This window comes from Chaetodon auriga, chromosome 15 (genome assembly GCF_051107435.1).
Source record: "Chaetodon auriga isolate fChaAug3 chromosome 15, fChaAug3.hap1, whole genome shotgun sequence".
Lineage (NCBI taxonomy): Eukaryota > Metazoa > Chordata > Actinopteri > Chaetodontiformes > Chaetodontidae > Chaetodon > Chaetodon auriga.
In genome coordinates, this window is record NC_135088.1 from 23,344,541 (window position 1) to 23,361,394 (window position 16,854).

At 41.0% G+C, this 16,854-nt stretch overlaps 1 protein-coding gene across 2 annotated transcripts in view; it reads right to left on the bottom strand.

Annotated features, from left to right (window-relative positions):
* Window positions 1-16,854, bottom strand: part of robo3 (roundabout, axon guidance receptor, homolog 3 (Drosophila)) — an 82,021-nt gene that overhangs the window by 33,269 nt on the left and 31,898 nt on the right. For both annotated transcript variants that reach the window (XM_076751428.1, XM_076751427.1), the window contains exons 3-6: window positions 11,275-11,432; window positions 10,088-10,208; window positions 8,088-8,226; window positions 6,854-6,981 (exon numbers count right to left, since the gene is read on the bottom strand). In XM_076751428.1, coding sequence (XP_076607543.1) covers window positions 6,854-6,981; window positions 8,088-8,226; window positions 10,088-10,208; window positions 11,275-11,432 — 546 coding nt within the window. The remainder of the gene's footprint in view (window positions 1-6,853; window positions 6,982-8,087; window positions 8,227-10,087; window positions 10,209-11,274; window positions 11,433-16,854) is intronic.

A 16,854-nucleotide genomic window follows, 5' to 3' on the forward strand; every position in this document is an offset into this window, starting at 1 on the left:
TCTTTGAGTCAGGGCTCTTTTCCTTTCAGCTTGTCTGTTGTGGGGTTCAAACATAACATAACTTTGATTCAATTTGTCAACCCAAGGCAATAAACTTTGAGAAATACTTGCTGACATTAGTTACCTCAGAGACCAATTTCTCTTTTGTTTTGTTGAGTTTGATTGAGTGCTTAAATGAGGAGAAAACAGTTTGGAAACAAAGATAAAGGAGGAGGGTTCGAAAAACAGGGCAGCACTTAAAGCAGATGAGTGTGAAGAACTGAAATTTTCTCTGACATGATATGTTGGTGCAGGGTCTGGACTGAGAATCACTGACTGCCCAGTTTCCAGCCTCCCTCTTTGTGGCTTGCCTGCTCCCTGTAATTGCTCAGCTCAGAAGAGTAGGGGTGCAACGGATCCCAAAACTCACGGTTGGACTCATATGTCGGTTTTGAGTCATGATCACATGATTTTTCAGATCAGTGAAAAAAAAAAATGCCCTGCATGCACATTTTATTCCCCTACCTTGGGAATTATTATGCTCTTTGCTATCCTAAAGGCTGCTTCACCACGGGCCCCTTCCCACAGCAGGGGGCATCCACAGGTCAGCCGCAGGATTAATCACATCTAAAGGGACTTTGGCTGGGCTGGACAGGGTCATGTCCTGGGGTCAAACATGCAGTCGTGCACTAACACTAAAAAGTCCAAACGTGTTTTGGATGTGAACCAGAGTGGAATATGGGCCTGTGGCACTGAACCTCTGCGTTCACTCCCCAGCTACCTCAAGGACAGGCTTCCTGTCAAGACTGATGCAAGGCCTGAAATATTAAAGAAATGCAGTGTAATACCCACTTCTTATGTAATGCAACTTATGCACATACAGATACGGTGAACACACAAGAGAAAAGACACCATATCAGAACACTGTGCTAAGCAGGCCATTTGACAAAAACACCTGAACATTTTCCCCTCACTGACACAATGCCACAGCTTTGACCCAAATACTGTGACAGCTAGGAATATTCAGGCTATTAAAATGCCGTTTTTGGTGTGCTACACAGCTCTGTCTGGAGAATAACAATGTTTGATTTGAGTAGGCAAGCCGGCACATTGCCTGAGGCTGTAATAAATAATTAGCAATAATGGGTGCACTCGACGCGACACTGAGCTTTAGATTTAGGGCAGGGAGAAACATTAGCATCCTCACATGAGATGGAAACCAGGAGATGGATTGCAAGGCAGCAGCTGAAATATACATGACAAAAATCAGCAAACAATGCCTGAATGTGATGGAAGCTATTTGCACAGCATGTCACTTGTACAGTAATTTAGTATTCTGGGATAGTGGCTTTTAGGTATGACGGCTTTTGTTGTTTTAAGTACCCTTTGAAAAGACAGAAACTGTATCTGCTTATCAAAAGCCATGGCACATTAATTTTCCAATTTAGTGAAATATATAACTGGACTGCAAAAATGACGGTGCATAAACTGACAACTGCAGGAGGTAGTGTCAGGGAGGTAAAATCGGGGAACGTCTAAATAAAGAATGAAACACTTGAGATAGGAATTCAAAGGAGCTTGAAGATTTCTTTTATATGCTGGATATTGCCAGAGCTGGAGAACACATAACAAGGCTAACATGCCAAGAGGGAGGCAAAAATAGACAAGGACTGCAAGTTAAGTTTCCACAGCCTTTACGATAAGAGTCAGACTGAAGGAGGAAACTCTGGATTAAATGTGAAGTGCTCAGTCTCTTTGAATGTGTGCGTGTGTTTCTGTGTGATGACCACCAAATGTTTTCTTAAAGATGAGAACGATCATGTGAGGACATGTGGTCAGTCCTGGCCATTTAAAGGTTACGATAGGTGGTGTGGGTTAAAATTACTTTTATGACGGGATCTTCCCAGAGGGCTCTGTGAAAGATTATGTGGTCCTGCCATGACTTGGCAGACTGCCATGCCATACTACAAATTGTATTCTGGTGAATATTAGCTTGTAGTCTACTTGACATGTATGAGATCTGAAGGAGCAGTCAGAGAAACATATAGAAGCATATCATCGATGGAGCAGGTTGTAGAAATGATCAAGTTCGGCAAGAAAAGGCAAACAAATCTGACATGCTAGCCTTGAGGCTCAGAAATGGTCTTCAACTAAGAAGCCATTTTTGTGACATTCATTTGGTACGCCCCATATCTGATGCATTAGGCCAGTTTAGGGACGATATCATGCAGGGTGATCCCAGCCCAGTATGTGGAATGATGTTCATACCGGACGAAAAATCATGGTGGACAGAATTCAATGCTGTCATTCAGTGCTAATGCAGGAAGTAATGTGCCCTTGTGTAATGAGAAAAGAAAGTAAGGGTATTGAAGTCAGGGTGATGGTGGCTCAAAGTGTTTTAGTTGCCTAACCTTGACCATAACTTATTGGCCATGAGCATGATCTTCCCGATCTTCCCGGACCAGGGATGGAGAAATCCAATACTGACATTCTGGTCAGGTAATAGGGTTACTGATTCCAGTTTAGGTTGGGTGCTCACCACAGACTGTACACTAAGACAGATCAGAGAGCGCAATTTGTTCCACTACTGTTGTATGAAAACTGCATGTTGCTCAATCACATAGCAACGGCAGACAAAGTGCTTACATTCAAAGCATCTTACCTCCTCCACTCCCCACTTGACGTGTGATTTGCACCAACATACTGAAGCTATCACACACAGGGGAACACAAATACACACACACATACACATACCCTCCCAGCAGGAGTTCCTCAGGGGCCTCGACATGACAGGCAGCTGTCACAGTCCCACGCTGCTGCAGACTGCGTGTTTCACACAAGCACGCCTGAATAAACACACACTCATGCTGTTGCCGCACGTGCTGCAGGAGTCTTCAGTTTCATCCTTTCATTTAACAACCTCCCTTTCTCAGACACATACACACTCTTTCCTTTCCTGATGTTATTTCCATTTTGTTGATTAAGGAGGTGGTTATTTCCTATGCATAACGTATCAAAGCTGGACTGTAATTTATTTATGCTTTTATTTAATTTGTGGTTAGACCTTTGTGCCCAGAACTCCCGCCCATCTATCTATCCAATATCACTCTATGAACTGGAGGGCTGGCACAGCATTAAATGGACTGAGAACAACTTCCAGAGGTAGTGCCGCAATTCTTGGCTTCTATAATGTCTAAGCATTCTAAGACAAAGAAGTCGACCCCTCCTATAGGGTAAATGAATTCAATGGAAAGGTCATTATGCCTCCTGTCTCCTATATACATATGCACACATGTGGAACAATCAACTTGGTACAACTTGCAGTTGTTTTCCTCCCCTGTACCACTTTCTTCTTGTTTCCTTCCCCATCCCTGTCCCTTCATTCCCCGAGACATTTACAGACAGGACCGACTCAAGCCAGGCTTAAGATAGACTCAAACTGTAAGAATGCACATCAAGTCCCATTTGCTTGAGTTTTGCCATGATGGTATTTGCAATTTAGTAAGCAATTCCAATTAAGCACTGAGCAAATAAAGGGCAAATAAAGGTTTCTACTTAGATTCCAGGAAGCAACCAGTGTAAACGTGGAAGCAAATTATACCAGACCAGTTTTTGGGGTCGTCAGGTCAATAAAGTCACTTTGGGGTCTCGTGGCCCCCTTGCTGTCCTTGGTTTCAGGACTCCTCAGGATGTCCTGATCATTATCAAGCATGCTTGATATTTTAGTCCAGGGTTGTGTAGTGGGAGTGATCCACTGAGCCAGTGTGGTGTTCTGACCAATGTCAAGATGGAAATCATACCCTGGTAATGTGAGATGTTGCTCAAGATCATCTAACATGCATTCAGCCAGATGAGGAATTTATGTTCCAGAAAAAAAGGGTGAGATGGTACTGTGTTTTTGTGATTTCTGGTGTGTTCAATTAAAAATGATCAACCCAAACTCAATTTCACTGATTGGGCACTCCACACCTACACCTACCCCATTTATTCAAGATTACCTATGCCCTTATATTAAAAGAAAAATTCTATACATATATGTGTGTGTGTGCGTGTGTGTGTGTGTGTGTGTGTGTGTGTGTGTGTGTGTGTGTGTGTGTGTTCAGCTGCTTAAGAATGCTCACTTCACAGTTCAAAACAAGTCATTTTGTGTAGTGCAGAGTCTTAAAATGGCATTTTCTTGATAGCAGCAGAGGACTGCAAATGAAAAGACACTGACTAAGTCAAACACTATTGCAAAGATGTAAGACTCGATACTTCATTAAAAATGTGTTAAAATAAGTTAATTTCATGTAGTGTGGACCAATGTGGGACTGGTCTATTCACACCTTTTGCTCACATTTGCCCAAATCTCTGCTACAAAGAACAGTTTCTCTAATGGATATAAATCTGATGTCCTCTGCAAATGTGTGTCATAGCTTAAAAGGGTTATTTCATCCCTCTCTATTGCTACCTACACATAAGTGAAGTGACTGAGAGGCGAAAAAGATGTCAACCTTTAAAGCATCAAGGCCCTATCGGGAATAGAAATGTACAGTGAAGAGTCAAAAGCTATTTAAATTTACACAAAGACAACACTTTCTCCAAATACACAACACAGTTAAAACTCCTCTTTGTTGTGTTACCTAAACTGTTCCTGAAACCCATCATTAACAGTGCACTCCCTACTACTTATTCCATTTTTGTTATTGTGACATTGGAAAAGTAAACATCTGACAGCCAATTTCCTCAGACACCTGTGAAAAATAGCAACTCCTTTCTTCAATTACATGTTTGTCTTCCAGGGAAGCCAATGGAAAGCATACACTGCAATACACAGCAGTGAAGAAACAATATTTTCTCTTCCATAGTAAAAGGTGGCTTTTTTTCATGGCTCTGGTATATTTCTATTTCCCCTGCTGCCCCTTTCATTCACAGATGTTGTCCCATATAATCACCATGAGGACACAAACACACTTGGACATGATTATCATGCCCAAGCAGCTTGGTATTTAATGATGAGCGTCCAAACTACATTGCTCTGTTTGCTACAGAGGTCTCTGCTCAAGACGAAATACTGCAAAATGACTATTTGTCCAAGTATAGAGGCAGTGAATAATAAGAGTATTACTGCAGCATTCTTATGCTCTAATAATTTAATTTGTATTGTGTGAGATTTTTGTGGTTTTATTCAGTGTTGTTCCACCTCACTGTTTTCAAGAGTGTTTGTGGACTAAATTTAAGATCCCTGGTATTAATGGAAGCTTTGTCTCTGTAGTAATGGAAGCTCCACCAGATGAGCAAAGCATAACTGGTGTGCAGTTGTGGAAAATCCCCAAGTGTTTCCAGAGCTACTTAAATACTAATTGACTATCCTTTGCGCTTTTGGTAGTGGGGGTTATGATTCCAACATGGCAACCCTTGGGTCTCTATCTTTATTACTGTCTCTCTGTCTCTCTCTCTCTCTCTCTCTCTCTCACACACACACACACACACACACACACACACACACACACAATATGGGATGAAATGGAATACTTACTGGATGGGCCAACTGTGATGGAGTGATGCAGAAAGAGGTGGAAAAGAAAAGAGGAAAAGAATGATGAATGAGATGATGAGTTCATGAAGAATGGTGATACTGGACGAAACATTTGATAAAACTTTGGAGCACCACTACCACTCAGGTCTATTCAAAATTAATACTCGCATGAACTTACTGAATGTGAATGGATTGAAGGGAAATTGGCTGCTATTTAAATGATGAGGCCCCAAAAGAAAGGAACAGTGGATGAGTTGGAGGAAGAATGATGAACTGAATGTGAACATACAGGTGAATATGAGAGGTTGTGTTCTAATTGATCTGTGGTTTTATAATACATTCACGCAATTCATTTGTGTGTGTGTGCATGTGGGGGGGATTCCTATTATCCCTAATACTGTAGCTGCATTCATCGACCCACAATCCATCAATCTCTCTCGCCTAACATTTGCTGCTCTATTAGTAAAATGTGTTCATGCTTGTGCAAGAGTGTGCATATGTGTGTTTTCTCTTGCACCAACAAATGCCCCATGTCTGTTTGTCATTGCATGCGTGTGGGTATAGCATGTGAGCACACTTGTGTTGACAGATGTCAGAAGTGTGGGCCCAGACTGGAGGGCTCGCTCACAGAATCAACTGTTACAAAGTAAAACTCTAAATATTCTCTTTTATCATAACAAATGACAGATTTCTCATCCGAGTGCCTCTCTTCAAGGGACTGACTTTATTCTAATGCAATTTCAATGCTTTTTGATCTCTCTCCAGAGGGATGACGAGTCGAGGCTTGAAAGGAACTTAAAATCCATTTTTCACTTTTTCTCTCTTATAGTTGCAGTTAACAGCATGTTACCAGTGGCAAAATATGGGGAGATTTAACCAGCAAACGACGTCTGTCTGGCTGTCTATTCAAAGTTTTTCTGACTTCTTATGGGAAAAATCTCGTCATATAAACATTCTGGACATTGATGTTAACACTCAACATCTCTTTAAAGAGAAAACTGACTTGATGGCAAATCTTCCAGAAAAGCTTCCAAATTTATGGCAAAAATGTCCATCTGTGCAAATAATTTACTCATATATTCAGTGTCAAAATCCAATTTTCTCCTGAACTATATTTATTGAAATAAAGTGGGATAAGACTTCTCTAGTTATTGTCAGATTTTTATCTCTCAGAGAAAGTTACGCACTATATTTCAACATATTTGAAATTTTAAAATTCAAGCTGAAAATTTCAGGGATGAAATTTTTCAAAAATATTTCTGATTTGTGCGTCTGCCATTTATGTGTGTGTGTGTGTGTGTGTGTGTGTGTGTGTGTGTGTGTGTAGTGAGTGATGAAGAGTAGGCCATATTTTACCGTGCACTTGCAGGGTACCCGATGCTTCGGCTTTACCCACGCTGTTCTCTGATACGCAGGTGTAAGTGCCCTCGTCCTCACCTCGCACCTGGGTCAGACGCAGGCTGTTGTCACTGCGGATCTCAAATCTGGAGAGTCATCAACACACAATATTTAGCACAAAATGCATCACTTTTCTGAAAACTCCAGTTGTTTGTGAAGTTTATGTTTTATTGCAAATAGCAAAGTCATCTGGTCAATTAAACCTAAGAACAAGCCTGTTCTCTCACTATAACAAAAGTTGATGTAATGCAGGCAGCGATATGAGCTTTTCTTGTGATCTGGTGTCTCAGATTATTTTCTGCATGTCAACAGATGCGAAGAGAAGACAATTAGGTTTTTTCAACGGAAAACTGTCTCTAAGTTTTTGAACACCCAGCTAATGTGTTTACTACACAGACATAAATGTGGAGACAGTGAGTTGTTCTGTATGCTTTGAGGCAATGGACGAAAAGCCTCTCCATGTGTAGACCTGAATTCTGCTGACAACAAGGGAACATTTTAGCCTTTTTCCCTTGAGGGAACCTGAAAGTTTCATGCAATCAAATCCACAAAGTGTGTGAGAGAAGGAGTGAGGGAGTATGGCTCTCATGGTGTTGCTCTGCATTAGTATCATGATTATGATCACACACTATCACTGACATTATTATTGTGCTTACTGGCACCAGAGCAAGCACAGAAACAGTCTTGAAGGCACATGGAAAGTTCAGCAAGTATGTTGCCTATTCTTTGAATGATTGTCTCTGCACTTGTTCGTGTTACTAACATAAGCTGCTGTGTGACATGAGGCACACATTTTGATCCCTGCAATTACTTTGTGGCTTTGGATTGGCATGTATTGTAAACAGCACTTGACTTACTTATTGCAAATCTCAAAAGCAATCATTATGGCTCCATGAGAGCAGTGAATTGTTTCAATTCAAACACCTCTATACTTTGTCATTTTGTTTGCTCCATTCGAGACAGTGGAAAAGCATCAACTCACAGAAAATCATCTCGTCAGTCAATCACAGAACGCACAGAACAAAAGCCTAATTGGGAAAGCACACATGAAGCTGTTATATTATTAGAGAATGATAACCACACTACTTGTTACCAGAAATCTAATATGTTATTAACACCCTGGCACCCTGCGCGTATCGTTGGCTGCATGATACCATGTGCTCTCTAACAGAAAGTATTGTTTCCACTGTACCTGCCCCGGGGCAACTCTCCCTCCTCTCTCCGCCAGCGGACAGTCGGAGTTGGGTCTCCGTGTACCTCGCAGAAAAAGTCCACCGTATCGTCTGCCAACACCACCTGGTTCACCGGCTGTTTGGTGAACACTGGCCTCTCTGAAATTAGACAGAGAATGGAGAGAGGATTAAAAATGCTTGCGGCACTACTTCCTAACTGCAGATTGACTTTTCACATTTTCAGAAGAGTGGACTAATTGAGGATGGCTTGGCCCAATTCAGACACAACTTTTTATATATAATCTTATCTTTAGTGTTTCCAATGTATCTTATCAAATTCTTAAATGAAGACCAAAAAAAAAAAAAACATGGAGTGATGGAAGAGCATGGAGAGAGAGGCTGTGAAAGGAAAACAAAGAAAGGCATGATGGATCAGAAGAGGAGCAGGAGGAGAAGGGTTGGTGGGGTTACGCATGGTGTGGGAAACTGTGCGGGAATGCTGATGGCCACCGCATTGCACCAGAGCTCACTTTGACTCTGAATATTTGATCTGAGCCTCAACTGTGCCTGAGAGATTTCTTACCGTTAACATTTATCAAGAGAGAAGGACTAGGATCAACACTCAAACACATGCACAAACTGATGATTAATCTTTCTTTGTGCGTTATTATTTGAAGTATTTATCAGAAATGTGATTATTTTACATTTCTTCCCCCAAGAGGCACAGAAACATGCTCCACCAATGACTGCATTTATACTTTCTCTCCATCCATTTTCATAATCACCCCTCCTACTAACTGTCTCTCTTGCCAATAGCCTCTCTCACAATCAAAACTGAAGCATAAGTGATGTGAACATATCCTTCAAGTAAAACATATACAAACCCGAGTTCTGAATTTATATTTTTTATATACATTTCTATTTATATTCACCACCTATCTGTAGTCACTTAATGAAGGAACTGGTTAATCCAATCATCGTTGCTCTGATATTTTAAAGCAAGTCGTGACTTAAGGATTCATTGTGTTTATATTTGTCTAAATGTAAGGGGTAATGGACAGTGGTATGGTTGGTGAGATGGCCCAGGGTGGGGAGCTGGAAAATTTCCCTTATTTTCAAATCCCAATGTTCACAGGTATGTAAATCACCACAAATAAAACTGCTTCATCGTTAATACAGTTACAGGCCTGATGCAGGTGAATAAGAATAATGAATTATACAGGTGGAAGATCCAATACACCAGAAACATATGCCCAAACAACCAAATATGTTTTGTAAGCTCTTATCATAGCCAGCTTTTTAAATGGTAATAGCCAAGAAATATGTGCAGATGTGGACTCACTTTTATCTTGCAAATTTCACAGATGGCAGTAATATTAAATATAGGTGGAAAGTGACAGGCCATGTATGTTCAGGAACCATAAAATGATAAATTTGGCATTACACACTGGGATAAGGTTTACTGTTGCACCACAATGTGCAGAAGGAGCAGCATCTGTGTGGTGGTGAGGAGGAGGAGGTTTGGTGGGACTGAAAAGAAAATATCAATCCTCTATCTGTTTCCTGGGATCAATATACACTTTGAGGGTGCTTATGCTGCTGCTCTGCTGAGAGCAAAGCAGAATCAGAGAATCAGAGAGAAAGAAAGAAGCAGAGAGGTCAAGAGAGCAAAGCAAAGGGCAGCTTGAAGGGAAACATTCATCTTCTCCAGCAACACCAGCCGAGGAAAGAAAGTTCAGCCCAAGAGAAATATATCACAGTTTACTTTATAACCTCAACCATTAGAATTTGAAAACACAGATCTTTGTATGTGAAATACGTTTTTGAGCAATTCAGATATAACCATTCTTGCACTGGGATATGCAATGTGAGAACAAATCAGACTGCTAGAATTCCCATAACTTTAATTCACATTATTATTATTATTATTATTATTATTATTATTATTATTATTAGATCGTACCTTTATAGTATTTTCAAGTTGACGATGATTCAGTGAGATGCAGTATAAATGACTCACCAAACACCACCAGTTCAGCAGGATCACTGTCCTTCTCTCCAACCATGTTGGTTCCAACACACACATACATGCCGGCATCACTTTTCCTGGTGTTGGAAATCATCAACTTGCCTCCTCGGATCTGAAAATGATTGACAAATGGAAGCAAAAAGCAGAATGAGAAGAGGGAGAGAGGCACAGAAGGAAATGGAAAAAGTAAGCAGAGGAGGAGGAGATCAGTGAAGAAGAGGAGGAGGAGGAGGAAGAGGTGGAGGAGGAGGGGGAGTAGAGGTGGTGGTGGATGAGGGGGAAAGAAAGAAGACAAATGGAAAGAGGTCAGAAACAGGATATTGAAGCATGTTAGTCAAGAGAAAAGCCACTCTGTCATTTTCTATGTGTGTCATGACAGATGGCTCCTCTGGTAGTTCTTACACTGTTTGACAATGGGCCTAGCTCCAGGCCAGTCGCCATAGAAACATCTTCCACTGCTCAGTTTGTAATAAGTATGTGCATTGATTCACACACACATACATGCTCTCAAATAAGATGCTTACATACCTGGATTTATGTACGTATTCTAAAGTTTCTGTGGATAGTTATTTCTAGAGGCTGCGTTGAAGGATTCAATCAAACAAAAAACAGTGCAGTTCAATAGCAATATTGCTTTTCAATTATCAACAATGACAGAGCTAGATTCATTCTTAATCAGGGGCTTCTCATCAATAATGAAAATTATTGATTGGTCAGTGGCTGACGTAAAAGAAAAACCAGTTTGTGTGACTCAGGCACCACAATCCACAAACAAGTTTTCTGGTAAAATAGGGGGAAAGAAAATCAGCAGTTCAGTTGTTTCCAATTCAACTCACATTTCATGAAACTTGTGGACTGAACAAGGTCGGCCTTATTTAAAAAAAAGTGCTTCATTATTACTTAGGAATACAAAGTGAATATAAGCACTTATTAATGCCTTATTCTGGGGATTACAGGGTTTAGGGTTACGTTGTTAAGATCTGAATTGCAACATGCTTAATTACTATCAGTAAGCAGTAATTAGGAGGTCATTCAGGGAAAACTTGCAGTTAATGGCCTAGTAGTTGCAGAATGTGGCCATGCAGAATAAAACATTAATAAGTGCTTTATAAAGCGTGGTACAAATATACATGGTAATAAGTGTTACTAAGTATTTCTGTGAGAACCAGCCAGCTTACAGTGATCCTCTCATCTCGGTCATTGACCCGGATGTTGTTTCTCTTCCAAGAGATGGTGGGTTCAGGGTGGCCTCTGGGGGGTATACACTCCATGACAGCCGGTTCACCTGCTGCTACCACCACATCACTGGGTGTTTGACGGAAGTCATCTCTCAGAACTGGGTAAAAGAGGGAAAGTGCAAAGTCATGGTTAGACTATGTGTAAACGTATTTTTTGATAATACTACTATGTCTTTGCATACATGTAGATTTGCTAATTTTCATCTGACATTTAGTGTTGATGTGCTTTCCTTTATCTAATTAGAAATACATGGAGTCCTGTTGACTTTGTACTGACATTTGGCCATTAAAAAAGGCCTTCAAAAAGAAATTACATAAATGCCAAACAGGTGCAAATAAAAAAATAGGACTGTTTCTAGCTGTTTGACTAAGATGAATAACACAAAACCTGACAGCACTAGATACTATTGATACTGTATCACTGAATTTAACATGGTGTGCATATGTCCCTAAGGTCTTCATTGACTCGGTGTAATGTGTGTGGCATCACAGCGCATCAATAACGAAGGCTTTTGTAGCTAACAAACACACTCAGTAGATGAATTATTAAATCTGACCCATACTCACTCCCTCTCTCTCTCTCTCTCTCTCTCTTACTCTTACACTCACACTCACACACACACACACACACACACACACACACACACACACACACACACACTCTCCCTTGGCACTTGCATAAATGCAACAGATATGCAGCAAGATAAATCAACTTTATCTATTTAATCTGGAGTCTATTCATAAAAAAATAGAAATTTGTCTTCAAGTGCCTGTTACCTGAAGGTATTGGGCTTTGTCTTTTTCATTTCAGTCTCTAGAGCTCTGTGACCTCTCAGATTACAGGTGTAGAAGATGGTTTTTAGTCTCTGGTGATATTCTGACAACATCAGTCTAACATGAAGAGGTCAATGCCATGCAGGCCTGCAGGCTATAAGTCTGGCCTCAGTCAAAGGGGATACAAAGGGGATAAACCAATGACGTGGTTACTATGGCATTTCTATCTGGTAAGAATGTCGCCCAAAAAGCTACCCTGACTGATCGAAAAAGCAGATCCTCCTACATTTTCTTTCAACATCACAATCTCTCCCCGGGCATTTATCAAGAAACTTCTAAAGTCTCTCAACTCTCAAAATAGCACTTGGGAGGTTTCAAATTTCTGCTCTCAAATATTCCACAAAGTTATCTTGGAAGCTATGGTTAGATGTAAGATTTGGACATCAAGGAGCTGGTGGATGATTAATTGATGCAAGATGATAGCATGGCTGATTTGCATATATCATGGCAATCTTATTGATGATATCAATAACTTATATTAATATAATGTCATTCAACTCATCTGCAGGGCTGCTGAGAACATCCTAAAGATGAGCAGAGAGAAATCACTTACTTTACCCTAAAAAGTAGAAGTCATGTCTGAAACTGGTGTCCTAATTTACACTATTTGCATTTGCATTTACTTTTGATCAGTACTATAAAAAAGCTGTCAGGTACATCCCCTCTCTGCCAAAGCACAAACTTCTGTAAAATGCCCAAAATACAAAACTGAGAGATCCGTTTGTCAGGTTTGGGGAACAACAGTAACATTAAGTTATTATATAATATATAACGTGTATGTCTTTAAAGTTTCATAGAATTGACTATCTAATGGAGTACCTAATCACCATACAGTTCTTCAGTAGTTACTCTCCTTTTGATTCCACCAAACACATTTAGCATTTTTTCTCTCCTCACAGGTTGAACTGAACAGTGGCAACATTTACACATTTACACACCTGTTTGATATGTAAAGCCTTTCTTGGGTCTACACTGTGCAAGGAGAACAGAATATGGTTTGTTATTGTGCTAGAATGTGAGTAAGTAAGTGTAAAACTTCTATTGGAATTTGTACATGTCAGCTTATTTTGTGTACATTTTGCATACGCATATACTGTATGTCTTTATACATGGGTAGGTATGCACATTGTGTGCAGGTGTGTGTCCACATGTGTGAGAAACAGCACCAATGTTGCTGTAATGTCACAGGCCAGCAAGGAAGGGTCACTTGATTTGATTAATGATATGCCTCCCCTAATGACAGCACCGACAGGCCGAGAAAGCCCCAGGACATTAGCCTTATCATCATCATCGTCCATACATCTTTATGCCCATCCATCTGTATCAACTCATTTACACTCAGAGTTCTAACATTTTGTTATCTGAAATACCCGGGTTTGCGTGGAAAATGCATTGTATCTCAATGTCAGAATGTACGCCGTGAAGGCTCATTTCTCTTGTTGTCAAGATAGCGTGGCGTCCTCTATGAATAAGGGTGGGCGTGGGTGTGTTATGTGAGGAGATAAATCAGCCTGTTTTGTTTGTAATCAAGGTCAGAGAAGACAGGCACCGCAGTGTTAAATAAGATAGGTGGATATTTTTCATTTCCTCATGAGCTAACTGAGCCTGTGCTTGCCTTACCCTGATAAAACACAGGTCTCCCAATTCATTGACGGCTCCTGAACCACTATGTTGCTGTCTTTTTTATCTGTGTTGGAGGGATCAAATTACCACTTATGGCTTTGGTCAGAACCATATCTTGATGGCCAATTACTCAGTAACAGAGCATTTGGGGCACCCAAATCCCATTGGCCCCTCCAATCCTGAAATGATATGCTAAACTGCACCTCTGACCTTATCTGTACCTGCTACGACATTTCTCCCAATCACTATTCAAAGCAGATTACAAAACCCTGACTAAATTGTTCAGAAACCTGTTCAATCACATAAAATGAGGAGAGAAATAGGACAGCTCACTGCACCCAAGGTCTGAATTACCATGCCACAGGGTTAAAGGACTGCCGCGATGACCTGTCACACACCATTTTGAGATCATGGCTCCAGGGGCCCCTGATCTTTCCCCATTCTGGCTTCTGCACTCTCCAGATTTGAGCGGAAAGAAGGTGTCTAGAAGTTTATTAGGCACTGGCAATTACCCATGAGGCCCTTTGGGGCCCATATTAAGTGGGTGCACTTTGACCCTTTCTTTAAAACCCTTCAACAAAGCCACAGTAATCCCCACCACTGGGTCTGAGCAGTGTGCTTTAATCAGAGCACAGACACACAGCAACACACACAGGGTGAGAGATAAGGACCATGAGTACATATATTTGAAATACAGATGTCTGATTGGAATTGAAACCCTAAAAACTGTTATATGCATGGGTCACATGCTCTGATATGTACAATATGACAATACATACGTAACACACTACGAATCTGTCAACCAGTAGAGATTATGTTATACCATTTCTGTCGAGGTATCTATATCTTTAAAAGGTCTTGTTGTATTAGACGGTTGTTAGTGTTGTTGTGTCGATGTGGGATTAACAGGATTTTTGCATCAATTTAATAAAGTTGCTTGATTTGTCGCGTATTCAATCTACTGTGCTGACCTAAATGGATTGCACAACAGACAGAGATTGGCATGATATAAAGTTACCTATATAATGAGAGAGAGATCTCTGAGGCCTTTAGTTTCATTCAGTGTGTCAGATTACTGTCAATCTGCATCTTTACATGATGACAAACACTTAATCACACAAAACAAATGACACCCATCTGCAAGCAGTATTTATCAGCTTGTGATGTGCGTTGATTGATGTGCAAATTACACATTACACTGAATCAGTACAGAAATTAAAAACCATGGGAGAAGCTTATCTATTCTGTGCCCAACAAAGTGTGTTATTGTATGGAAGTAATATTTATGTGTGACTGCTAGACTTCTGTGATTTACCACATGAGCAAAGTATCGGGACCCTGCTGTATATCAGGGCATCATTTGAGCATTTAATTGGACATAAAAAACACCTTTGGGGTGAGCTCAGGCTCACTTTTAATTAAATGGCTTTATCGCTGTCATTAATGTTCCAAGGACTGTGTGTGTGTGACAGCTCCCCCTCAAGAATAAATATTCAGATGGCTGAGAGAGAATGATGGATAGTCCCTTGGCTGGCAGAACAAAGAGAGGGATGGAAGGGGGAATCGAGAAAAGCATCCTTAGGTTCAAGCTCTTGAGCTGGTCATCAGTCCATCTCTCAGCTTACATCTTGTCCCAACATGAAGCATTCTGCTGTGGTGTGAACAGACACAAAAACACACTGATGTTTTTCCTCTTTCACATCCATCATTCTTATCCCTTTGTCAAGCGTGCTTAGATACACACATAAGCATCTTCTCTGTTCTCTCTATAGATGTAGCCTGTTCCCCAAGGCAATATTTGTCCAGGCCCTTGGGCCCAACAGGGGCCCCCATCAGAAGCCATCTTCCATCAGCCACTCTCATTATCCAGAGTGGACCCCCTCCGATCCCTATCAACCATTACACCATGATGAAACGGCCCGTATGGGATATTGGTGTGTGTGTGTGTGTGTGAGGGTGGTGGAAGGGAGGTGAGGGAGTCTCATATTTGGAGACAGATGTCGGTGCTGCTTCTAAGCACGCACCACCTCCCTGCTCCACCCAATACAAACACAGACACTTGTGCAGATACTCTGCATGGCAGCTGTGGCAGCAAATACAGCAAAACACTGTCTGTATTCAATATGACCAGCTCAGTCCAATATACAGGCTGACTGGAGATTATAACTCTCCTGTTGTGCACCAACACACACATATGTGCGTGCGCGCACACACACACACACACACACACACACACGCACACAGAGTCAAGAAGCTCTTAGCATTTCTTTATCAACATTGTCAGACAGCTGACCTGAAACGTAACCCCCTTCTAAAGAAATGGCCGGGTTTATAGAGTAATTCCATTTTTCTCATGGTTCTGTCATTTGGCTCTTTGGCCTGAGAGTATTTTATGGCCTTGAGTAAATTACATAACATGGTTTAGTTCTCTGGCAATGTTCATACGGCCAACAGCAAAATTGAGCTGGCGCTAAACTTAAAAGAATGGGAATCACAGCAACAGGGCATTTCAATTACTCCTTCCCTGAGTCCAGAAGGGTCACCTTCTAAGCGCAATCATTACTGCCTGGCCTGCACTTCAACCACACAATCACACACACACACATAACCTGTTCATCAATGTCTGGTGCATTTTTACCCTCAAATTTACTCCCTCCATTTTCTTTTGTCCCTTAGTGTCAGCTGACGTAGCCATTTAGGCCACCGCTGCTACAGCCTAGTCCTGTCAGCTGAGTCCACTTAGCAACCACAACAGCTGCAACCCCACCCGCCCAATCCCCACTACCCTCACTCAGAGCCCTCCTACCCATGCTGCCACCAAACCTGGGCTGATGGTTGAAAAGCAGCTGGTCCCATTAGCCACAATGGCAAGAGCATGAAAAATGATTTCCATGCATAGCTGTAAAACATTAGACCCTACAGGCTGAAGTGAATGTTTTAGAAAATCTCCTTTTTTGTGTGATTAGTGATGAAATCAAAGTCAGATAAAGTGTTGGTCAAATCGATTTGCAGCATCAATAATCAATTACTTGCCACTGGGCTAAGATAACACTGAAATGAAAT